Here is a 25,679-nt window from a genome sequence, read left to right on the forward strand (position 1 = left end):
TAAAGTTTCTCTGAATATCAACATGTGTAGTATGTCAAGAAGCAGAGCTAGTTTTGAAATAAAATTATTTTTATTATTTCAGAGCTTTCTTCTTCATATTTATTGAATTGTTGGATTAGCAAACACATGGTCAATCAACGAACGTGTCTGGCAAGCATGTTACTTCCAGGTGTTTTGCAGGGTGCTGGAGATAGAAGAGTGTAAGGTGTGCGAGTCCTCCCACACTGCCACGGAGTTGAGCCTTGTTGTCCCCCTGGCCTGCAAACTGATGTTTAAAGGGATAACTGCTTCTTCAGATAATAAACAAGGCAGGAATGTAGGCATTATCCTAATTTAGTCATTTTTACAAAGTAATTGTATTTATTAATAAGTATTAATTATTTATTATTAATAATTTCTCAAAACCCAAACACCACATGTTCTCACTCATAAGTGGGAGTTGAACAATGAGAACGCAAGGACACAGGGAGGGGAACATCACACACTGGGACCTGTCGGGGACTGGGGAGTGAAGGAAGGAGAGCATTAGGACAAATACCTAGTGCATGTGGGACTTAAAACCTAGATGACAGGTGGATGAGTGCAGCAAACCACCATGGCACATGTATACCTATGTAACAAACCTGCACATTCTGCACATGTATCCCAGAACTTAAATTATAAAAATTAAATTTTTAAAATATAAAAAAAAAATAATTTCTGGAATAAGAATGAAAACTAAATTTTTAATTTTTAGTGTTTCCTGTTATGGGACATTTTGGTTGTTTGCTGTTTTTAAAATATTTATAGATATTTTATGTCTATGTATTTGAAATTCAGTCTCTGACTCCCTGCCATACTCAATGGCCAGAGCTTCCGGAATAGTGTTAAATAATAATGGTTATACTTTTTGTCCATGGTTTTCCTGATTTTAAAGGAAATAATTCTGGTGTTTATTAATATGCTGATTTGAAAGGGTTACAAAAATCATAGTAAGTCCTTTGTATTCTAATTGTTAAACATCAACAATGAGGAATTAAACATTACCAAGTGTCTTTGATGCTGTTGAAATCATTACATTTATACCAATTTGGCCTATGTTTGTAATATGTTAACAGATTTCCTAATATTATCCCCCTTCCCCAGAGTGAATACAACTATTTCATGAAGTATTATTCTTTTAATGACTTGTAAAATTCAAATCATTAAATTTCTATCGTTTTTAGAATTTTAACATGTTTATTATGTATTACGCTTTAAAGACAACTAGTATGGCAGGGTTGGAGACAAACTGTTAGTCTCATTCTAGTCTGTAAATAGGAGTGGCAGAAATTGGGGGATGGGGAAGAATCTATTTGTCTATTTTGTTTTTCATTCTCCTTTTTCCTTTATTTTTTTGAGACAAGGTCTCACTCTGTTACCGAGGCTGGGGTGCGGTGGCACAATCATAGCTTCACTGTAACCTGCAACTCCTGCTCAAGTGATCCTCCTGCCTCAGCCTTTCGAGTAGCTGGAACTGCAGGCGTCTGCCACCATACATGGTTAATTTTTATTTTATTTATATAGAGATAGGGTCTCGCTCTGTTGCCCGGGCTAGTTTCAAACTCCTGGACTCAAACAATCCTCCTACCTCAGCCCCCCAAAGTGCTGGGATTCCAGGAGTGAGGCACAGTGCCTTGCCTCTCCTTTTTTCTTTTTTCTTTACCTCTTATTCCAACTGCATTAATTGTTTTTCTCTCTCTCTCTCTTTTTTTTTTTTTTTTTTTTTTTTTTTTTGAGATGGAGTTTTGCTATATCACCCAGGCTGGACTGCAGTGGTATGATCTCGGCTCACCGCAACCTCCGCCTACTGGGTTCAAGCAGTTCTGCTGTAGCCTCCTGAGTAGCTGGGACTACAGGCACACACCACCACACTCAGCTAAATTTTTTTTTTTTTTTTTTTTTGTATTTTTAGTAGAGACAGGGTTTCACCATCTTGGCCAGGCTGGTCTTGAACTCCTGACCTCAGGTGATCCGCCCACCTCGGCCTCCCAAAGTGCAGGGATTACAGGCGTGAGCCACTGTGCCCGGCCTGTTTTTTTCTTTTCTAACCTCTCTCAAAGCTTTCATCACAGTTTCTTTTGTTTAAATTATCTATTTGTCTTATGTTCTTATATGAGTGATCTGTGTCTTAAATTCGAGAGTTTTCTCTCCCTTCCCTTTAGCCACTAAGTGTTGTCCACCCAGCCTCTCCTCTAGAATCAGATTGTCCCAGCAAAGTGCTGCAGTGGCAGGCAGTAGAAATGCACTTAGGTGAGTTTTCTTGTGGGTCTCCAAACCATCCCTGGGGTAAGCTGAGGAGGAGAGCTGAGAATAAGAATGATTCCAAAATTATGCAGGTGCTGTGCTTCTCTGTGGCAGCAATATGGGTCCAGATGACATGAGTCCATTTCCAAGTGCTTAGGAGCAGACACAGGCAGGGACCAGAGCAAAGCACTAAAACCAGCCTTTGAGGTATCTGCTCCAGGTGGCTGTTGCATTCTAGTTCTGATGGTAGATTACAGAGAGAACCAGTTACCTCAAATAATTTTTCCTAATTCAAATACATACTCTTACATACTCTTAAAACTAAATACATTCATTGTTCTCTAATCATTTTTGTCAAAATCCTTCCGATACTCATTTCAAGACATCACTTCAAAATGATGTCTTTCAATTGTCAGTGCTTTCCCAGGGGAAGCCTTACACAATTAAGGACCCTCTAATGACTCTCCTACTAGATATGAGCCTACGTCTCACTCATATTCTCACTTCCACTGTGTTTTTCCCTGTGCTAGGCATATGGCTTGTACTTAAGTAATGTTTAGGAGTTAATCTCTTTTTTTACAGTGTATTGGCATTGAATGGCATTCTTCTCACTTATTTAAAGCCCAAAAGCAACTTCAAAGATCATACAGGCCTTTTAACAAGTAGATACAGCATCCCAACCAAAACAATGAATGAAAATTAATGAAAGAAATGATGGCAGAAGTGAAGGGGGAAACATATGATCCAACAATTCCACTTCTGGATATATGCCTGAAAGATACATACTCAGAGTGATATTTGTAGACCCGTGTTCTTAGTAGCATTATTTGCAATGGCCAAAACGTAGAAGCAACCCAAGTTCCATTTCAGTGGATGAGTGGATAAAACATGATATATACGTATAATTCAGCCTTAAAAAGGAAGGAAGTTCTGACACATGCCACAACATGGATGAACCTTGAAGATGAAACAAGCCTGTCACAAAAGGACAAATACTATGATTCTACTTTGATGCTGTAGCTAAGGTAGTCAAATTCACAGAGACAGGAAGGAGAATGGTGGTTGATGCAGGCTGGTAGAATGGGTAGAGAATCTTGGTTTTGAAAGATGAAAAGTGTGCTGACCATGAATGGCGGTGATGGTTGCACAACAATGTGAATTTACCTAATGCCAATGAACCGTACACTTAAAAAAAGTCAAGATGGTCAATTTTACGTTATATTTATTTTATCATTTTTGAAGAAGCGAATAGGGAAAAAATATTCAACCTAAAACCAAATGAAAGTCATACCACCAGAGCAATTCTTCAGGAAATGACATTTCTAAGTACCTGGCAAACTTTCATACCATCCTGCCAGAGAGGGGGTAGTTGGGAGACACTGTTGACCTTCTGCTTTAAAGGAGTGACGAGAGTTCCTTGGAAAGCAAAGGAAAATGCCACATTCACTAATCACTTGCTTCTTTTGCTTAGGGTGTTAAATACCACATTATTTGAAAGCTGGGAGATCGTTGGACCTTACCCTTCCTGGTGGGTTTTTAACCTACTGCTGTTGCTAATACAAGGGTTGAACTGCTTCTGGTCTTACTTGATTGTGAAAATAGCTTGCAAAGCTGTTTCAAGAGGCAAGGTAAGCTGTAACTCACTTTTTTCAATATGTCTTAGAAAATTTTGTTTCTGTAATTTCTCTGGATCAACTATTTACTATTTCATATTTTATCAAAATTGGTATTATTTCTTCAGAATTGAACAAAACTACCTAGAAACATAAACGAAAATGTCATTTCCTTCTCTAGTTCATTTTTTTAAGTCTTCAGTGTTCCTTTGCTGGCGATGGCACCCAATGATATGCATTTGTAATTTTAGACTTAATAATATATTATTTGTTGTGTTCGCTCTCGCTCCTCCTGTCAACCATGGACCTCTTCTGATTATATTTATACTCAACAGAAATTTAATCACTTCTCTCCTTTTATGAGAAGGATCACTTAGTGCAGTATGCCTGTTTAAACAAACCTTTCTTTCAAACTGAAAAACAAATCTGTTCATGACTTCCAACAAGATTTAGTTAAATCTTTTTGGTTAAAAGTGGACTTGAGGTTGATTCGAATAAAGCTTCCTAAGCCTCAGCTCCCACCATGTGTGTAGAGCAGAGACTTTTCCAGATCGTTCTCTGTGACATGTTCTTACTTGTTTGTTCTCTTCCTTCTGCTACCCTGGAAGGCTGGGAAGTGGAACCCTTTACATGTAAGTTTCTCCTCCTCTCTCTCTGTCCTTGTCCTGAGTGCCTCTTGCCTGTTGGAGGGGCACTCAGATGCTTTTGTTTCCGTGCATATTGTTCTGTCTAACCTATTGACACTGGCTAGAGGCTTCATGTGAGCTGCAGTTCCATGAGCTGCAAGGGACACTAGAGACAGCTCTATTAGGGCCCTTTGGTGTGAGCTTGTGTTCTGCTAAATGTTGCATGATCCAACAGAGAAGAAGAATTTCTTTCACTGGTGTTTAATATGTTGGCTAAAAGACAAAAATAGACCAAAGTAAAGTAGGAGAAACAGAACTAGTTGGAGGGGGAGAGGATCAACACATTGTAGAATGGAGGCCTGAGCATCAGCTGTGTGCCTGACCTGCCCAGGGCCATATGGTAGCACGTGACCATTCTGATTCATCAAGGTCAACAGAGCTGGCCTCTTCTGCAGGGGAAGTCGGGGCATCTAGTCATGTAGTATGAAACCACTTCTCAGCACCATCTCTAGTAGAAATCCTAATTATTTTGATCAATTAATTGTTCAGAAGTTAAAGTTCATTTTTCTCTGTGACCGCTCACTCTTTAAAATGATCATGTATTTCTATTTTAAAGTCTCTCTGTCCTCATTTGGATACAAATTTAGTCAACATGCACAAAACTGTCAATATGATAACAATAACTAAATATGCAAGAACGCTGCTTAGATTACTTGTGTCCTAAATTGAATTGCTGTTTCTACCAGACACGTTGCCTGCTCTTCAACTTATTCCTTTTACTTTATGAAGAGATGATGATTAATTTTATTCTAGATCTCAGGCTTCACAATATCTTAGCTGCCCTTGCGGCTCTCACCTGCGACAGTAAGATTCATCTTGGCCATGAGTTATTTTCCTCTGGGCTATTTTGAGATATTCTAAATTGTCCTTTCTTTGAAGGTAACGTAAGTATAGATTTTTCTAAGTGCAATTAAAAAAATCTGACTGAGCATGCAAATGTAAATTAATCACTTTGTAAAACTGGAGATTTCTACTTAAGACTAATGGACTTATCAACATAGTGGAGCTTTACTATAATGCTGGCTTTGTGACTCACAATGTTTAAGTTCAATTACCTTTAGCCATTTTGGAGTCTGAGTATCTAAATCTGTTTGGAGATGGCCTGTGTGAGTTCAGTCCCATCTCAAAGGGTATTGGAGCGAGGTTCACTTTTACGATATTTACTTCATCACCACTGGTTGGCATAAAGCAGTAGTTCTGAGCTTTCGCTTTCTCCTGACCCCACCCACCTGAGAGAGAGGACGTTCTCCCACAGGAACTGTTAATTTCTCAAGTTGGGCAGAGTGGAGGGAGTCCAGGATTCTCATGTTAGAGTGTAATGGTAGCACAGACGGGATGTGATGTGGGAAAGCCCCCAGTTAATTCTGCCATACCTCCCAGGGGACTTTGCCAACCTCCCCAGCCCACCCCTAGAGAATCACAGGAGGACCAGATTGGGAACGTTCCTATGAAGGAAGGCTACCAGGTCTCTTTTGTCACACTACTGAAAAATAGAAGTAAGCAGTGATGAGTTACTCAAAAATCTTAAGGCCTTCTGGGTAAGAATGCTTACCATAATTTAGACTTACAGAGTAGGAGGTTCAAACTATTTTTATCTTAAAAGCAGTATTTTCTTAATTTCCCACAAAAATTACTTCCTTGTTAGACAGTAGGATTTTTCTCGTCCTTTGTGGTAATGTATAGATTTACATCTTCTCACCTTATTTTAACCTCCATGTGACTTAGGGAGATTGAATGGAGCATTGAAGAGACTTGGCAGGATGGGAGCCAGTTCTTTCTTTTTATGACAGTTTTGCTCTTATTGCCCAGGCTGGAGTGCAATGGCACGATCTCGGCTCACTGCAGCCTCCGCCCCCTGGGTTCAAGCGATTCTTCTGCCTCAGCCTCCGGAGTAGTTGGGATTACAGGCATGTGCCACCACACCTGGCTTTTTTTTTTTTTTTTTTAGTAGAGACTGAGTTTCTCCATGTTGGTCAGGCTGTCCTTGAACTCCCGACCTCAGGTGATCCACCCACCTCAGGCTCCCAGAGTGCTGGGATTACAGGCATGAGCCATCTCGCCTGGCAGGGAGCCAGTTCTTGGTGATCTGGTCAGTGGATTTTCCTCAGGAAATATTTCAAGCTCTACCCCACTCAGCAGGTTCTTAAGATGCCTCCTGGCCAGGCACGGTGGCCCACACCTGTAATCCCAACACTTTGGGAGGTCGAGGTGGGTGGATCGCCTGAGGTCAGGAGTTCCAGACCAGCCTGGCCAACATACTGAAACCCTGTCTCTACTAAAAATACAAAAATTAGCTGGGCATGGTGGTGCATGCCTGTAATCCTAGCTACTCGGGAGGCTAAGGCAGGAGAATCCTGAACCCAGGAGGCAGAGGTTGTGGTGAACTGGATCACACCACTGCACTCCAGCCTAGGCAACAGAGCAAGACTCTGACTCAAAAAAAAAAAAAAAAAAAAAAAAGATGCCTCCTGCTGTCATTTGTTGTGTGACATACGAAACAAAATTCCTAATTAATTATAGCATACACAAAATAAAAATGTAATCATTAAACAACGCATTAAAAAGCCAAATAGGAATTTTTTTCAATGTTCTGAGCTAGTGACTATCTCCATTGGTATGGTTAATTGAGAGCTGACTTTAAATTATTCTCAAGGAGAATGTGATCATCAATGAGTAAATTGATCCATTTGTACTAAATTCCTGTGATGCCGTTCCAGTGGCACAGTATGCTGCTTTTGGATTAAAAGCGGGATTCATGGTCTAGTATGTTCTGAATATGGAAAGATACCTTCAAGAGGTCAGGAAGTCTAGCCCTCCATGATACTTACCTTTGTCGCCTACATTTTATCTCTCCAATGAAGGGGAACTTATTGCTATGGCAATGTTCTCATCCTCTTCAATTTTTTAACACTGGGATCTGTTTCCCTTTGTGTATGACTGCATGTGCTTCTAGCATGCCATACCTTGATGATTTCTTAGGTGCTGGTTATACTCACCTGCTTCTACTCCACAGGTGTCCAAGGATGATCGAAGTGATATTGAGTCTAGCTCAGATGAGGAGGACTCAGAACCTCCAGGGAAGAATCCCCATACTGCGACAACCACCAATGGGACCAGTGGTACCAACGGGTATCTCCTGACCGGCTCCTGCTCCATGGATGATTAGTTACTGAAAACTACAAGTCCCAAGCAAAGTGAACTATTTGTTCCTGGAAGTATTTAATAAGTTGCAAATGCAGTTCCTTTCATAATATCTCAGCACCAGAAACAAAAATTAAGATTATCAAAGCATTTTGAATAGTGCACTGCCATGTGTCCTGTCTGTGAATGAAGAAGAATTACCATTCTCTCTATGTAGGCATGCTGTATGTAATTGACACAAGGGAACAGTATTTGCATTTGTACTGTCTTAGAATATTATTTATTTTTTGTATTTGTAAATCTGTGGACAAAAGAGGGTTTCCTCACTCCTTTTACTCACTGGGCTCATGACAGTGAAGGAGATGCTCCATCTGCTTCTTCCCCTTTCTCTTGCTGTAGTCCAATGTGCTATGAGCATCAGCTTACTTTATCACTTGGAGCAAGCAAAATCCAGTGCAAGATTCTCGTTCAGCTCTAAATAGGTTTGCTTTCTTTTTGTTACAGTGCCCATTTTGAAATTGCCTATACAGTCTCAGTGACCATTTAAACCGGACGAACCGGGTGTTTAATATTCACTCTTCATGGTCAATTCGCAGTTCAAATTAAAGAAGATGGTTGTTGGAGAACTTTTTGAATGGTTTTGTATTAAATTGCTTTGAAATAGATTTCATTTCTTATGCACACAGTCAAGATTTCCTCAATGGGTGTGATAGCTAGTTGAGGGTTAACCTTGTAGGTTACAGAGTGTGTTTGTTTGTTTGTTTTTCTCTGTGATGAGGTCAGTGCTCTGATTCTGAAGGAGGATATTCACTGAAGCTCATAGTTATAAACAAGGAAATCACTGTTAAGAATGGGAATTTGTCTTGTGTTCTGGGAATAACATAAAGAGAGCAGCTGATTTCAGCCAGGTTTTGCCACTACCCTATAATTAGTGCAGTCTTCTGTCACATTATAAAAGAAAGAAGTATATTTGGGGACCAAAAAAATCTTTCAAGAGTTGATAAAAATTACATGTGCAGTGCAAAGCACTTTAATGCAACCAGCTTTCAAGAAAAAGCCCTATCTAGTACTTGATGTTGATGTTTTTATTTTGCTGAGCAAAATAAAGCCAATGGGAGAGAGACTATTTTACCCTTTGCTTTTCTCCTTAAACGTAATCCAGATGACTTTCCTGTTACTAGACACTGAGCAGCATTACACTACAATGCCTCTTTGGTTTCCAGGAATTTTTTTCAAGTGGGGCTGTTTCTGGAAAAAATGAAAAATTCTATCGGACAATGGCAATATCAACAATGGGGAAAAGTACTGAAGAATAAGTTTCCATAAGTCTTCTACACAGCAGTGTTATTTATGTACAGATAAGAAAACTGTATGTTGGCCAAAGATTTTATCTCTTCTTCTAACTTCTAGTAAGAGGAACAAGGGATTATAAAACCCTTCATAAATCAAGAAGGCCATCACTTAAAACACGAACCCCAAACAAAAATGCCGTAATATAAATGTGTGAATCAGGGCCGTGAAGACAATAGCAGAAATGGTAACGAGTGTGCAGAAATACCAGAGAGTGCATATCCTGCTCAGAACCATTTACATTTAATTCAGTTCTTTGAAAAAATTAAAGCTTTGTGCCCACAATTTGCAATCTGTGGGTTAATAGTTAAAAGAATGCTCCCAACCAAAAAATTCTTACTGTAATATTATATCTTTCCCTACTTATTTACAAAATAATGTTTCTGTTATGGTCCATAGTAATAATTGAAGAGGCTTAGAAGTACATCTGGTTGTTTATTGGGAAAACAATGCAAATAATTCTGCTTTTAGAGTCTTGTTACTTTATTTCACAAAACAGGCCTATGTCTAGGAGTGTAATTTGTGGATGGTTGAGTTTGTAAGAACAATCATAAAAGGACTTGTTAGTCATCAGAACATCTACTAAAATGCAGGTATATGTATAAAAGGTAATAGCATAGCTGAAAATTTTGAGAAGGTAAAGGTTTCTTAATTAAAATATGAACATATTTAGCTTACTTTAGTGTCTGGGGCAAGTCCTCTCAATGGGTAAAATTAACTTTAGAGATCTATAATGTGTTCAGGTTTAGATCATATGACACCCGAGCACAGAAGAATAATTTCAAGGAGGTCAGCTTGTAAATTAAAGGTTTAGAAGAATTGCATAAAATGAAGTAAATTGGGCCTGTCATTAGCAAAGACAAATCTAAGTAATCATTTTTCCCCCCAGAAGTTACTTAGAAGGAGAACTGGCAACACTTGGGGCCTCTCTCAGTGATGGCATTCACTTCACACAGTCCTCTGTGTTATCCAGAGAGTTTTATTTCATTTTACATTTCAGGGCAGAGTTCTTTGGGGCTAATTAAAATAGGGTTTGCAGGCTTTTTATAATGCAGAATAATATATCTCTGTCTGTAGCTTTCCCGTGGTAGCCTGATAAGGCTGAGAGAGAAAAATATGTGCAGTATCTCATCCTCCCCCTGTGCTGGGCCATAGCTTTGAAGTGTATTTTGTAAATTCAACTATAGGTTAGTCAGAGTGCTGTTTCTCATTAATTAACTTAGCCTGTGTTGATATTGCCTCCTTCCTGGTCACATTCAGAGCTTCCCAGGATAAAAAGGGGTATGTAGAAAGGATTCTAGAAGAAGGAATACTTTATTCTCTAATGTTAATAGCTTTTCTGGATCTCTTAGTAGGGGGAAAGTAGAAAATCAAATAGAATTTGGCCTCAGGTCAATAAATTATATAAAAACGTGTGTTCTGTTTATGTATATGTATGTTTCTCCAAAAAGTGATAAAACCAAAATATCACTGACTCATCCTTACCCATATTCTTTTCATAATACCCACTCACCAGGTACAACAGAAACTTCCCTCCTTGTTTGTCAGCCTCCTGGTCATGTTCTCCACACACCTGAAGGTGGTAGAATCTTTTCAGCCTCTTATCTAGAGAGCTAAATATGGCTAAGTGCAGGTCATAGAGAACCTAAGACCATCGTATAAGCCAACTACAGTTCACCTTTCCAAATTTGGTCCTATGGATGTTGAGCATAGGGAAGCAACTCTCAGTATTTTGGATTATTCAAGTATATGTGATAAAAATGCAAATGATTGCCGCTTTACCCCAGGGTTTTATTAGCATCCTACTTCTGCTGGGCTGCCAGACAGATGGTGCCCTGAGGTCGTCTTATATAATGCCACAGGCATCTGGTCAAGGTAAACAAGGCAGAAAGGGTAGGCAAGAAGCGAGATAAAATCAGATCACCTTTGATCAAAATGGTTGGTGAACCTCCACATGTCCAGTTCTGTTGCCAAACTTTCCATTCTGAGTATTTGGTGGAGTTTGAATTTGAGCAAACTGAATAAAAGGGCCTGAATCTTCCACTTTATATTCAAACCTCATTGTTATTTGGCCTAAGTAAAGTCAGATTTCATTTCCGTTTACCCGAGTTCGCTTTAAAGAGCTTTTCAAAGAGAGCTTTATAGACACCCACAATTGTCCCCAATCTCTTCATGATTTTGCATTAATAGTTGTTTTTGTCCCTTTCTTGGAAATGTTAATGCCAAAGTTGCCTGACCATTTGAGCGTTTTTCTTAATTTGAAGTATAAAAATTGTAAGATTCCAAAGGTGTTAAAAGATTGTTGATCAGTATGTATGGTGATGTCATTATCTCCAGAGAGGGAGGCTTCAAGAAATCCTTTGGAAATAAAAAGTTAAATGTTTACATTTCATGTGGTATTTGAGGTCTTCAGGTTCTGATTAGCTTACTTTTTTCCTTTGTCCTTGGCTGATTTCTGCTTTGTAGATAAATAATAATAGCCCTGAGGTGTTTCTAACATTTAAATAAGAAAAAAATCACATCGAAGTCAGCCTGCTGGAAAAGTGATCACATGGCAGTTCCAGTAACTTGTATGGAAAGAGAAAATGCAATGAGCCAGTTACTGCACTTGCCACTACCATGCTGTCCATGGAAGGAATAATCAATAGTTCAACTGTCACAAGCCGCCCTTGAAGAAAACGCAGCAAAATATTTTTAAATGAAGATATTGAAGTCCCCAGAGCCAGTGAAGGTTTCTTTTGGTAAAATGAAATTGTGCCATTCTCAAATTACCCCGTAGTGATGAGCACTGACTGGTTCACTGGCCACATTTTAGTTCTTCATCGTAATAGGCCAGAAAAGGGCTCTGTGGTTTACCTCTGTGTGCACTGTCCCCTCCCCACCCCTAGGGGGCACTCAGTAGCTGCTGAGAAGGCCTGTCCACGAGGCTGTTGGAACCCCTCCAATAAATACTTAGAGGTAGTGTATCTGATACTTGTTTTCATGGAGAAAATTGTATTGGAGATCATAAAGCATCATGAATATTTTTAATAGGATCAGCAGACACCCAAAGGAGAAGCTTAGTCTTTTCCAGGTATTTCCCACTTGAGTTCAACCCAAAGCCTTTGAAAGGAATGCATTGCCACATGGCCACATGCTAAGACCCCACAGGATCTAACACGGGGTCTAAGAAAGTCTCTGCAGCCAGATAGTACATGGTGTCTCCACAAAACTAGGTATTCTGGAGATTGCCCAGAAAGGGATGGGAGGGGACCGTTAACTTAAGATCTGTCTTGCTTATCTCATGCACTCACATTACTTTCAGCCTCCTGGAGTTCCTGATAAAAGGAGGCCAGGGTGTTGACATTTTTTAGCTATTGATTTCCCAATAGCTTGTGGATCAGTTGTACACCCACACTTCCTTCTCTGCCTAATTCCATTTTTCTGAAAAAAAGTAGTATGCCTATATATGTGTGTTTTTCTTAACACAGGTCCATGAAAGTTTGGCTTCGTAGTTTGATGTCTGTTGTATGGCCTAGAAACCAGGGGGCAACAACTATTGAGATGGTTTCTGTATTCAGTGAAAAATTCTATTTCATTGAGACAATTTTTTCTTTATCCACAGTAATTTTTTAAAACTGTCATCGTGAAACTACCCTTAAAAAAATAAGATTGCCTGCAAAAAAAGAAATGAGCTATGGAATAGGAACAGTTATGTGATGATTCTGGAACTTTAACTTAGAGCTTCATTACTTTAAGAAGGGAAACAACCTCTGAGTTTGATTTTCCAAAGTTTCATAAAGCCCCTAAGCTCATGATTTTCATCAACTCTTTGCCCACATAGTCATTTACCTCCAGAGCCATTTGTTGTCATAGAAGGGGTGGTGGTGTTTGGATTTGATTTTTTTCAACTTGCAGTGAGAAATAGGATAGGTGACAAAACCTTATTGTTTTCTTAAGACAATTCAGTGCTTGAGCATCTCTGTCAGAAATGGAATGAAATACTGTTAGCCAATTAGAATTATTTTATGTATTGTTATTGTGTTTTGCTGATTTTTATATGAAAATATAATTATTCATTCTTGATCTCTGGAAGCAATCATTATTATGAGGATCATTTTACTTTGGAAACACTTTCATAATAAAGATAAGTATTAAGAGTGCAGTGTAAGTGCCCTTTACTGTAAATGCTAACCATCTCATGTGGGTAAAACATCACATCTCACTGGATGAGGTTAATAAGGGCTCACATCATCCCAGTAGGTTGTTACAAGCCTCGTCAAATCCCAGTATCACTGTGATCATTGAGAAACTAATGTTACATTAACTTGGATAGACTATAGTGTTTCTTTGAAAATTAAGATTAAAACCTCAATGTTAAATGTTATGTAGCACTTTATTCTGGAAAAAAAATATGGTTTATAGAGTTCATCTGAAATATATCAGGTTATGCTTATTTTAAAGCAATTTTAAAAGAGGCACTTAGGATAAACAACCCAAAGCACAACAGAAAACTTCCTTCTCTGTGTATGCACCCCTCATCGGAGTTTGGCCCACATCATCTTCTCTTGGTTTGTACCTCACTTTGTTAGAACTTCTCTCCATCTTTCTCTGTCTTTCCTGTGAAATACTGTCTCTCTCACTCTGCTCTTCTGCTCTAAGGTTAGGTCATCTAGGACTCAAAAGCCATAAAAATAGCACTAAAATTCAACCAGACACCCCACCACTATCAGAAGTATTACAAAAAATAAAGCAGATACCCTATTAAAATCTTATAAACATTATAACCACCCCAACAATAGAGTAACTCATGCTGATTTCAAGCATGAGTTATTTTAATAAGTTAAACCACCAACATTCCTCTGAGACACAAAAATACAGACTATGAAAAATAGTCTTATTTTTCGTATTTGGAATTCATGAATTCTTCAGTTCTATAAACATAGCATAATCTAATGCTATAAGCATCTGTCTTAGTCTGTTTTCTGCTGCTGTAAGAGAATACCACACACTGGGCAATTTATAAAGAATAGAAGTTTATTGGGCTCATGGTTCGGGAGGCTGGGAAGTTCAAGAGCATGGCGCTGGAAACTGGTGAAGGTCATTGCATGGTGGAAGGTGCCACATGGGAAAGCAAGTGTGCTAGACAGAGGAAACTGGGCCAAACTCATCCTCTCATCACTCCTGAAATAAAAGCATTAATTCATGCATCAGGACAAGGTCCTACCTTAATACTTGAGTTTTGCAGAGGACATTCAAACTATAGCAGTATCGCCCCCAAGTAGCCAAAATGCAACTCATCTTTTCTCTAGGACCCATTGCTTACTACTGGGGCTGCCATATTCAACCTAAGCATCTGTTATTCCTGCCTAATTCTGTTTCCACCAGCCGTGCACTTGCTTCAGTGAGAACAGTGGCAACAATGCTAACAACATGGAGAGATGATAGGACAACAAAGGAGGAGAGCTGTGTACCAAGATCGGCTGGGACGCTGGGTGGTCCCTCAGAACCAAACAGCATGGTAACTGGATCCTGGGACCCACACCCTTGATTATTCCCAAAGTGCTAGAGCACGAAGAAACAAAAGTTATATTATTCCTAGACATTAACATTTAAAAACTTTTAATTAAAAAAAAATTTTAAGGACAGGGTTTCTCTCAGTTGCCCAGGCTGGAGTGCAGTGTTGCAATCATAGCTTACTACAGCCACAAACTCCTGGGCTCAAGCATTTCCCCACACCTCAGCCTCCCAAGTCGCTGGGACTACAGGCACACACCACCAAACCCAGTTAATTTTTTAAATTTTTCATAGTGGTGAAGTCTTGCTATGTTGCCCAGGCTGATCTCAAACTCCTGACCTCAAGCAATCTTCTCACCTTGGCCTCGGTGTGCTGGGATTACCGGCATGAGCTATTGCACCTAGCCTGAAATTTAAAAATTATATATAGCCTGCCTTAGCCAAGGTCCAGGCAGGAAACAGAGTCACTGTGAGATGGTTAAGTTGAAGAAACGTTAACAAAAGGATGACTTTACAGAGGCATGGGCTGGATTACAACATCAAACAAGGGAAAGTGAGGCATCCAGAGGCTAGCAAGTATGGGAAGCCTTTACCATCCCTGGGTTGTAACCAGAGGCCAGTGAGAGGGGCTAGGGTGGAAGAGAGGCCACTCTTTGGGGGCTATAAACCTGGGTGGAAAGAAAATACCCCGATGTCTCTCTCTTCCTGCCTTGTTGTACCACTCGTTGGCTGGACTCAGCAAAAAGTACTACCCATTGGCTGGACTCATCAGAAAGCTGACAGTGCGGAGCCCGGGGGAAATAGACTACAAGTTCAGCCTCCCAGCAGACAATAGATGCGGGAGAGCAAACAAAATAAGCAGCATAAAGCCAGTATTCCTAGAGCCTCCCATAGAGTCTGGCATGTAATAGGGCACAAGAAATATTTGCTGAAGAAACAAATGAACCCAGTTACGAGAGAACTAGTAAGAGTTGTTAGCAATTAACGTTCCATCTGTTAGGAAACAAGCAGGAGACAACACTTTGTCTCTAACTCTTTCTGAACTCAGGGTTTCCCTGTGTGGGTTCTCTCTTCCAAAGTGTGTGAACCATTTGCATTTCCACCAGCAATCAACAGAGTTCCCCTACATGCTTGCCAACATTTGGTGGTGTCAGTGTTCTGGAATTTGGCCACTGTGTGACATTTGTAGTGGTAGCCCATTGATGTTTTAATTTGCATTTCCCTGATGATATATGATGTGCAGCTCCTTGTTTGTTTGTTTGTTTCCTTCCCTTTATTGTAAGTTCCATAGAAGCAGGAACCATACCTGTCAATTTTGCAGTGAACCTAAAACTGCTCTAAAATAATAAAGTCTATTTTTTTAAAAAGAAACAAGGAATATTGGTTTGCTAGGGCTGCCATTACAAAATACCACAGACTGGGTGGCTCAGAACCATGAGAAAATAAATTTAGTAACAGAGTGTATTTTCTCACAGTTCTAGAGGCTAGAAGTCCAAGATCAAGGTGCCGTCAGGACTGATTTCTCCTGAGGTCTCTCTTCCTGGTTTATGAATGGCTCCTTCTCACCGTATCTTCACGTGATCTTTCCTCTGCGTATGTCTGTATTCTAATTTCCTCTTCTTCTAAGGAATCCAGTCATACTGGATTGGGGCCTGCCCATATGACCTCATTTTACCTTAATCACCTCTTTAAAAAGCCCTGCATCCAAATATTGTCACCTCCTGAGGCAATAGAGGTTAAGGTTTCAACAAGAATTTGGAGGCAGACACAATTCAGCCCTTAAAACAAAGCAATTTCACATAGTGACAAAGTGATATGGCACAGCTGAGCTCCCCACTAAACCCCACCCTTAAGCCTGGAACCTCAGCCCTAACTGAAAACAGCTGGCCCCATTTTTCACCCCAATCCACCTCCCCCCCCCCCCCCCCCCCCCCCCCGCCGCCTGCCACACCCTTATCCTGTGCCCATAAAAGGACTCAGCTGGCAGAGCAACACAAGTGGCTGAGCATTGGGGATACAAGCTGCTGAGTGTCAGGGATACAGGTGGCTGAGTGGTAAGCAGAGAAGCAGCAACGAAGTGTTGGAGACTACAGATAGATGCGGCTAACTTCAGACAGTGCAGCTTCAGGGAAAGATCACCTTTCTGTACCATCCCCTTTCCAATTCCCCATCCCGCTGAGAGCCACTTTTATTGCCCAATAAGATCCTCCGCATACACCACCCTTCAATCCGTCTATGTGACCTGATTCTTCCTGGAAGCCAGACAAGAACCAGGGTGCTGAGAGGACAGGGGCTTGGATGCCATTGTAGGGCCCACACAGAGCCTGCTTTTGCTAGAGAGGAGCAACCAGCTAATTCCAGCATTCAGCAGGCTGACTGAAACAAGCCATTCCAGTTCCTGCCCAAAAGGGGGGTCAATGTCAAGGGAACAATCCCATCTCAAAAGGACAAAGTAATGAAGAAATAAGGTGATTGCATGGTGATTGCCAGGGCTCTTCAGATTGGGTGGTTAAAGGTACATTATGGACAGGTAATCTGAGCTAAGTAAGACCTTACTGACAGGAGCAGCCAGTGGGGGGATCTTGCGTAGGAGCAATGCAGGCAAAGGCAGTGGGAACCTGCAAGACAAAGGCTGCAAGGTGGGAGTATGCTTCTAAATTCAAGGAATAACAAGAAGGCCAGTGTGGATGAAGCATAATGAACAAAAGGAAAGCTCAGGGCATGAGACTGAAAAGTTAGCAAGGGACAGATCATACAGGGCCCATATCCTATCCCCGTGGTAAGGAGGGCAAGTTTTAGGCTAAGAGTAGTGGGAAATACTTCAGGGATTTGAGACAGGAGTAGCATAATCTTATTGGTTGTCATCTTTAATAAGAGAAAGAACATGAGCTAAGCAATGGAACAAATACTAACTTGTATTTATAACTGGAAAAAGCCTTCTCAAACTCCTAGTGTGTCCGTAGTGTCTGCATTGCATGACAAGGCAGGAAGATGGGCACATGGCCATGGGAGGATATAAAGGATTATATATTACTGAAGATTTAACCCTCAAGCAACAAAGTCAAAGTCCTGATGGAGAGTGAGAGGTGGAAGATTTTGCTGTAAGTATGCTAAGATCTGGGACAGGAAATGCCTTCAGGTCACTTCAAGGAAAGCAACTTGAAAAAAATATGAGAAATTGGCAATCATCAGCCAGAGGAGATCTTTAGGTAGGAAGGCAAACTTCCTGACTAAAGGCAGTTCTTTTCTGTTGTTTCGTTACCACCTTTCTGTATGTAGTTCAAAGGCACCTAGTGGACTGTGAATTGATGGATGAGAGCGATTTCCAAAGCACCTCTCTGGAGGAGGAGAGAAGCCAAAAATGACAATATTTGCTGTTTGTAGATTTCACAACTGCTAGTTGCATATGAATGAACCTACTTAGTTTAGCATCACACCACCACCCAGGGAGGTTAGACAGAGAAGAGAATCAACCTTGTTTTCCTACTGTGTGTCAGGCATAATGCTGGGTGCAAAACTACCTCAGTCAAGCCACTTATCCCCTCAAAGGTAGATACATTTTATTCTCATTATTCATGATAGTTATGTTCTAAAAAGTCACTGCAAGCACTGAATTAGCCAGTGCTGAATCATTACTCCTAGGATAAATACAGGGTTAGTTTTCCGGGACCTTCTGGTCACATTTCATCAACTGATTAATACATAACCTTGCTTTATGTGTATTTGTTTAAAGACTTCCTATTTAATCTGTATTTTTGGTTAATTACCATTGAACTCACAGTCAACTGCACTATAACTCATTCCTGAATGAAGCTTATCAACACATGCATTTTTGTAACTGCCCAGTGGGTTCTCCTTGCCGGCTGCCCGGATAGAGCTGATTTGTCAAGATAAAGGAATTTAATTCTGTGTGGCTTTAATTCACACAGAGCTGGCTGATTAGAAGACTGGCGTATTATCATGCAAATCAGTCTCCCTGAAAATTCAGAGGCTAGGGTTTTTTCAAGGATGCAATCATAGAGGTATGGAAAATGGTCCTTATGAGTGCTCAGTTCACTTCTGGATAGGGCCACCACCTGGTTGGGGCCACAGGGAGGTCCAGATGGAGACACTGGTCATCAGAAATGCAAAAACCTGAAAAGACATCACAAAAGGCCAATCAGACATCACAAAAGGCCAATCTTAGGTTCTGCAAGACAGATGTTATCTGCAAGAGTAATTGGGGAAGTTGCAAATCTTGTAACCTCCAGAATAATGGTTGATAATCCTTTATGTCTACACCTTAGCAGAATTTAGGCTCCTGTCATCCTCCTAACCTGGTGGTCTTTCATTAGCTTTACAAAGGGTGGTTTCGTTTTGAGGAATGGCTATTGTTTAAACTATAAACTAAATGTCTCCCAAGGTTAGCTTGTCCCAAGCCCAAGGAATGATTAAGGGCAGTTTGGATGTTAAAGGCAAGATGAGGGTTAGTTAGATCAGACTTCTTTCACTGTTAAAATTTTCTCGCTGTTATTTTGCAAAGGTGGTTTCATTTTCCCCATAAGGCATATCACAGCTTTCTTACACTTAAGCGCCCTAGACAGCACTTTAGCCCTACACTTGGGGACCATTTTAAACAGCAAAATCACCAACAAAAAGCACAAAGATGCGAAAGTTGTGTCACTAGACAAACTACAAAAAGAATATTTGTTTACAGCATGAGTTGAAAGAAGAAGGCAGAGTGGCACCTTGTTCAGCCCCAGCTTAGAATATGTGCATCAAGTGACTCAAAATTTTCACCACAGATGACTATAAAAGATACATGTATTCATCAGGGTTCTCCAGAGAAGCAGAACTGTTACAGTAGGTAGCTAGTCAGGCATGAGCAGGGCAGAAGAGGGCCACCCCTGAACCAGGAATGTCAGGTGACTATCAGGTAATTGTCAGGTGGTTGTTACACTGTTTCTCTAAAATAATAATTTGTCATGTTGGAACCGAACTGTCGATTCCCTCCTGGGCAGGGGTCGCCGCGAAGGACCACCGACACAAGATTCACAGCAGAGAGTTATTTATTACTAGCGCGCTAGGGTCCCAAGCTCTAAGTTGGCCCTGGGACCCCGAGTGCTTGTTACAGGTTGTTTATATAGGCAAACACAAGTTCAAACACAGCGTAAGGCGCGAAATTCAAACAAAGCTTTAGGCGCGTGGTAATTGGGTCTAGCTATGGCCTGAGCAAGGTGTTTTGTTCTAATTGGTTAGAGCAGGACCTTATGAGGTTTTTTTCTTGGAGTTGCTGCTTCCGGGAACTTCGAGGCAGGGTGGGACCCCTGGAATTGGCAGGGTGGGACCCCATGGGGTTGTTTCCCGGAATTGGCAGGGTGGGACCCTATCAGGGTGGGACCCTATCGAGGCAGGGTGGGACCCTATCCAGAGCCACCTGGTGTTAACTTTTTTCTATGTGAGGCCTAGTTTCTAAGTTTTATGAGGCCTAGTTTCATTCCCTCCTCTTTTTGTGTCAGAGGCTCAATCTTGAGCCTCTTCTTCAGTCCTGAGGGTCTGGTATTGTTGGGTCAGAACCATAGCATGTACTATGTTTAATCTATTTTTAATAAGGGTGAGTAAGCGGTTGAGTATGCATGGCCCGAAAGTCAGGATGAGCGTGAGCAGGATGAGGGGTCCTAAGATGGTGGAGATTAGGGTGCTAAGCCAAGGGGATTGGTTGTACCAATTTTCAAACCAATTTTGCTGAGATTCTCTCTCTTTTTTCCTCTTGTCTAATCTTTCTCTCAGTTTTGCCATAGAATCTTTAACTACTCCTGAATGATCTGCATAAAAACAACATTGCTCTTTCAGGGCTGCACAGAGCCCTCCCTCTTTCAGAAAGACAATTTCTAGTCCTCGTCGGTTCTGTAATACAACTTCAGACAGAGAAGTCAAGGACTCTTCAAGGGGTTGTTTCCCGGAATTGGCAGGGTGGGACCCTATCAGGGTGGGACCCTATAGAGGCAGGGTGGGACCCTATCCAGAGCCACCTGGTGTTAACTTTTTTCTATGTGAGGCCTAGTTTCTAAGTTTTATGAGGCCTAGTTTCAGTCAAAGTGGTGTTAAGGAAAGGCAGTCTCCCCCCCCCCCCCCATAGATAGAAAAAGTCTGAAACTGGTTATCAGCAGCTCCCTGATAAGATCTCAGGAGTTGGGAGAGTGGGCTCAGGCATGCTTATTAAGAGACAAAATGGTGAAGTTTAACTGTTATATGACCTTCTAGGAGCATTCAACTGGTAAGGGAGGAAGGCCCCAAGTAAGCATGCATACAACTCCAATAAACACACTGAGTGCAGCCCCTCCCAAGTGCTAGCAAGCACTACGCATGCAGACATTCCACCACAAGGGAAGAATCGGGAGAAGGGATGCAAGACCCAGGTAGTATGCCAACATACAAAACCCCAAGTCAAAGGTCAAACCAGGCACTTGATCTCTCAAGTTGCCCACTTGGCCATCTTCCAAGTAACTTTACTTCCTTTCATTCTTGCACTAAAACTTTTAAATAAACTTCACTCCTGCTCTAAAACACTTGCCTTGGTCTTTCACTTTGCCTTATGCCTCCGCAGTCAAATTCTTTCTTTTGAGGATGCAAGAATTGAGGTTGCCTCAGGCCTGTACAGATTTGCCGACAGTAACAGAACCAATAAAATACGTGTGTGTGTGTGTGTGTGTGTATACAGAGAGAGGGAGAGAAAGGGAGGGAAGGAGAGAAAGATTTATTATGGGGAATTGGTTCACACCAAGATGATGGAGGCCGAGAAGTCCCAAGATCTTCGGTCACAAGCTGTAGAGCCAGGAGAGTTGACGGTACAGTTCCAGTCTAAGTCCAAAGACCTGAGAAGTAGAAGAGCTGTTGGTGTAAGTTCCAGTCCCAGTTTGGTTCTAGGGGCAGGAGAAGACCAATGTCCCAGCTCAAAGACAGTCAAGCAGAGAGAGACCAAATTCTTCCTTTCTCAGACTTTTTGTTCAGTTCAAGCCTTTAGGAATTAAATGAGGCCCACTCACACCAGGAAGGACAATCTACTTTACTCAGCCTATAGATTCAAATGTTAATCTCACTCAAAGACACCTTCACAGATACACCAAGAATATAGCTTAACTAAATATCTAAGCATCCTGTAGCCCAGTTAAATTGACACAGAAAATTAACCATCACATGCTTTGAGTATTGATTTTTGGTTTGCAAATAAATTTTAGAGGGCAGGTGAATTCAGAAATATGGAATCCAGCAATCATAAGGATCAAGTGTATCATCATTCATCAGTGGTGTGGTGGAGGCAGCTCATATCAGCTTGTACAGGCTGATTGTTCTATTTTCTGAAATTTTGCAAGCTGATCATTAAACAGTCATTTTAAAAAATTGTATAAACTTACAAATTAAAATTATATTTTAAAATATAGGTAATAAGGCCAGGCACAGTGGCTCTCACCTGTAATCCCAGCACTTTGGGAGGTTGAGCAGGAGGATTGCTTGAGCCCAGGGGTTGGAGACCAGCCTGTACAATATGGTGAAACCCCGTCTCTACCAAAAAAAACCAAAAAAACAAAAATCAGCAGTCATGGTGGCACACACCTGTAGTCCTAGTTACTTGAGAAGCTGAGGTGGGAGGATTGCTTGAGCCTGGGAAGTCAAGACTGTAGTGAAGTGTGATCACACCACTGCACTCCAGCTTGGGCACAGAGCAAGACCCTGCCTCAAAAAAATACATATTTACAGGTAATAAATACCCAAAAACATCACTTTTAATGATTTACCTATCTTCAACTATCATCTATGCTCTTGAGGTTATTTACATCTATTGTATTTGTATGAAGGATATGAATACAAATTTGTATTTGTATTTATGTGTGCTGTTGTGCATTTCTTCACAAATCTGTGTTCAGTGACATTACTTTCCTAGACCATGTATTTAATAACTTTATAATTTGCAGCAAAAGCTGCAAATTAGGGCTTGCTTTCTTGTTTATTTATTCATTTATGATGAGCCAGTTAAACACTCCCCAGCACAGTAAAGATTTGACCCTAGACCTGAGTGATTCCAAAACGTATGCGTACTCTTTCTGGTTCATTACACAGATTCCATTTTTTCATCTCCATTCCAAATGTTTGCATTTGTTTCTGAAGGTGTGGGCTGCCAAGATTTGTACTGCATTTCGAATTCTCCATTGGCTTTTTTTCTTATCTACCTCTGTTAATTTTTCTTACAGATCTAATTTTTCCTCCTGTAGTTTTCATCTGTATCTTCCCTCTTTTTGGAATCATATTGTTTAGTCCTTTCAACAATATCAGAAGCTTTTCTTGGGAAAGACCCCCAATAAATCAAATACATCAATAACTGAACTCAATTTTTCAAGTTCACTCTATCAGTCTAATTCACAAAGGGGACATCTTCCTCAATCTAACCCTGGGAACTTGCAAGGTCAAACCTAACCCAGAACACAGGTTCACAAAGAACCAGGGGAAGCAGTTCAGTCATTCAAGACATTGCAGACTGAAGAATGGAAGGGATCTGCATAGTAAAGTTGTTTTTTAGGGGTCTGGGTTTTAAGAATGGGCTGAAAGACTCATAGGGAAATAGTCCTAGGGGTGGGTAGTAGGTGAGGGATGAAATGCTACAAAGTGAGTTTATATCCTGTAACTTGAGTTATAGGAAATAAAAGAGCAGTTACCAGCCCTCCTCTTTCTGAGTCATAGCTGTTAATTGGATTCATCAGGATTGAACTCTTGGCTCTAGCCTAAGTTCCTGACCCAGAGTGCTAGTTACTGTCTGGCAAGCCATCAAGCAAGACTATGTTAGATTTCAGACTAATTGGAGCCATGTCACCAAAGATGAGTTCAAAAGGATCCCTAGAGTTTTTCAGAGCAATGCGTATTGTTTTTCTCTTAGCTGAGGGTACTAGATGGTACACAGAACAGAGCCCTGACATACCACACTTCTAGTGCTGCCATTTCTTAGTTGTATCACTTACAAGTCATTTCTGAGGAGTTATAAAATAGTTTGCACTATGGTAACCAGTAGTTTACACTATGCTACATGTACCAAATTGTTTACCCACAGAACCAGAATGCTAATGAAAGCAGTAAAATGCACATCAAAATCAAGTCAATAAATATATTGAGCACCAATCGTTTGAGACATTATGTTAGGCTTTGTGAGGAGTATAAGGAAGTCAGGGGCAAAGCTGCTGCATTGAAGGGGGTCTCAATCCAGTTAGGGAGGCAGGCCACAGGCAGAAGTTATTAGCTCTGAAGAAATAATTGTTCTATGTGTACATCAAACTTAATGATCAAGGCAAAAACTTTTTTTTTTTTTTAGACAGAGTCTCACTCTGCTGCCCAGGCTGGAGTGCAGTGGCAGTGTCTCAGCTCACTGCAACCTCTGCCTCCCAGATTCAAGTGATTCTCGTGCCTCAGCCTCCCAAGTAGCTGGAATTACAGGTGCACACCACCACACCCGGCTAATTTTTTTTTTGTATTTTTAGTAGAGATGGGGTTTCACCATATTGGCCAGGCTGGTCTTGAACTCCTGACCTCAAGTGATCCACCTGCCTCAGCCTCCCAAAGTGCTAGGATTACAGGCATAAGCCACTGCCCCCGGCCAGCAAAAGGCTTTTAAAAATAAAAATAAAATCTATAGATAGAAGACATTGGTATCATCGTTATATCAAATATGTTGTGAGAATAGTAATTGCCAGAAAAGTTCAGAGGAGAGAGAGGTTGTGTTATAGTAGGCAGACATCAGCAGGCCAGGAGAGGGCTGCCCGCCCAATCCGGAACATCAGACGACCATCAAGTGATGGTCAGGTGGTTGTTACACTGTTACAGTCATTATTTCTCTAAAACAATTAGTCACAGCCAGCACCAGGGAAAGCAGTCTCCCGACAGATAGAAAAAACCTGAAACTGGTTATCAGCAGCTTCCCAATAAGATCTCAGGAGTTAGGTAAGTGGGCTCAAGCATGCGCACTATGAGGCAAAATGGGGGAGTTTAACTGGTATATGACTTTCCTCTAGGAACGTTGTACTGGTAAAGGAAGAACGTCTCAAGTGAGCATGCCTATAACTCCCGTAAACACGTTGCGCAGGCAGCCCTCCCCAAGCACTGGTAGGGCACTGGGCATGCAGACAGCCCACCAGAAGAGAAGAATCAGGGGAAAAGGGATGCAAGACCCCAGAGGTATGCCAATGTGTAAAACCCTAAGTCAAAGGTCAAGCCAGGCACTTGATCTCTCAAGTTGCCAGCTTGGCCCTCTTCGAAGTGTACTTCATTTTGTTCCTGCCCTAAAACCTTTTCGTAAACTTTCACTCTTGCTCTAAAACTTGCCTTAGTCTCTCTGCCTTATTTTTCCTCGGTCAAATTCTTCCCTGCCCCCGCTCCAGAGTGGCTGGGACTACCGGCGCCCGCCATCACACCTGGCTAATTTTTTGTATTTTTAGTAGAGACAGGGTTTCACCATGTTGGCCAGGCTGGTCTCAAATGCCTGACCTCAAGTGATCCGCCTGCCTCCACCTTCCAAAGTGCTGGGATTACAGGCGTGAGCCACCGCACCCAGCCCCAAATTCTTTCTTCTGAGGAGCTAAGAACTGAGGTTGCTGCAGACCCGTAAGGATTCGCTGCTGGTAACAGCTGCTTCTGGGATCAGGTAAGAAAAGGTTTCAAGGAGAAAGCTAGGAAGAATGGATAGGATTTGAATGAGTCCAGTGGAAAGAGGAAGGGCATTTGAGACAAAGGGCATAGCATGAAGCAGTGAGGCAGCCGGCATCCCACTCCCTACCACCTGTTCTTCCCCTTAGTGGCCTGACCTTGGCCTTCCACTCCATCCTCATCCCTCCCCATCGGCACTGTCTATCTCAGAATGTGCCATGCCTGTGACGGCTCCGGAACTCTGGCCATGCTGCTTACACTGCCACGGAGACCTTTTTCCTCTTCTTCTTCATGTAGCTAACTCTTACTTGGTCTTGAAGACTAATGTATGTTAGAAGTTAGTCTTTCCAGAAAGCCTTAGTCTTTGGGAATTTGGTGCTCTTCCTTGAGAAGAAAAGGTACAACCATTTAACTCCATCAGAACACTTACCACACGGCCTTTCCCACTGGACTCACTGGAAAC

General features: G+C 41.2%; 1 protein-coding gene and 1 long non-coding RNA gene across 5 annotated transcripts in view; one reads left to right on the top strand and one right to left on the bottom strand.

The window, feature by feature from the left end:
- The window catches only part of LOC105483289 (ceramide synthase 6), a 321,163-nt gene extending 307,747 nt beyond the window's left edge, over nt 1–13,416 (top strand). Inside the window, exons 9-11 of one of the 4 annotated variants that reach the window (XM_011744078.3) lie at nt 3,737–3,893; nt 4,487–4,510; nt 7,578–13,416. In XM_011744078.3, the coding sequence (XP_011742380.1) occupies nt 3,737–3,893; nt 4,487–4,510; nt 7,578–7,730 (334 nt within the window). In that variant the 3' untranslated portion in view covers nt 7,731–13,416. Of the gene's footprint in view, nt 1–3,736; nt 3,908–4,486; nt 4,511–6,363; nt 6,996–7,577 lie in introns of those variants that run through there. The other 3 variants (XM_071072895.1, XM_011744079.3, XM_071072896.1) reach the window with 3 other exon arrangements.
- A 7,696-nt stretch (nt 13,417–21,112) lies between these two features.
- LOC105483288 (uncharacterized) lies at nt 21,113–24,551 on the bottom strand. The gene is made up of 3 exons (XR_988147.2): nt 24,469–24,551; nt 22,002–22,093; nt 21,113–21,405 (listed from the first exon to the last, which is right to left on the bottom strand). It is a non-coding gene; the product is annotated as an uncharacterized lncRNA (long non-coding RNA).
- Nucleotides 24,552–25,679: the final 1,128 nt, after the last annotated feature.

This window comes from Macaca nemestrina, chromosome 11 (assembly GCF_043159975.1).
Source record: "Macaca nemestrina isolate mMacNem1 chromosome 11, mMacNem.hap1, whole genome shotgun sequence".
NCBI lineage: Eukaryota > Metazoa > Chordata > Mammalia > Primates > Cercopithecidae > Macaca > Macaca nemestrina.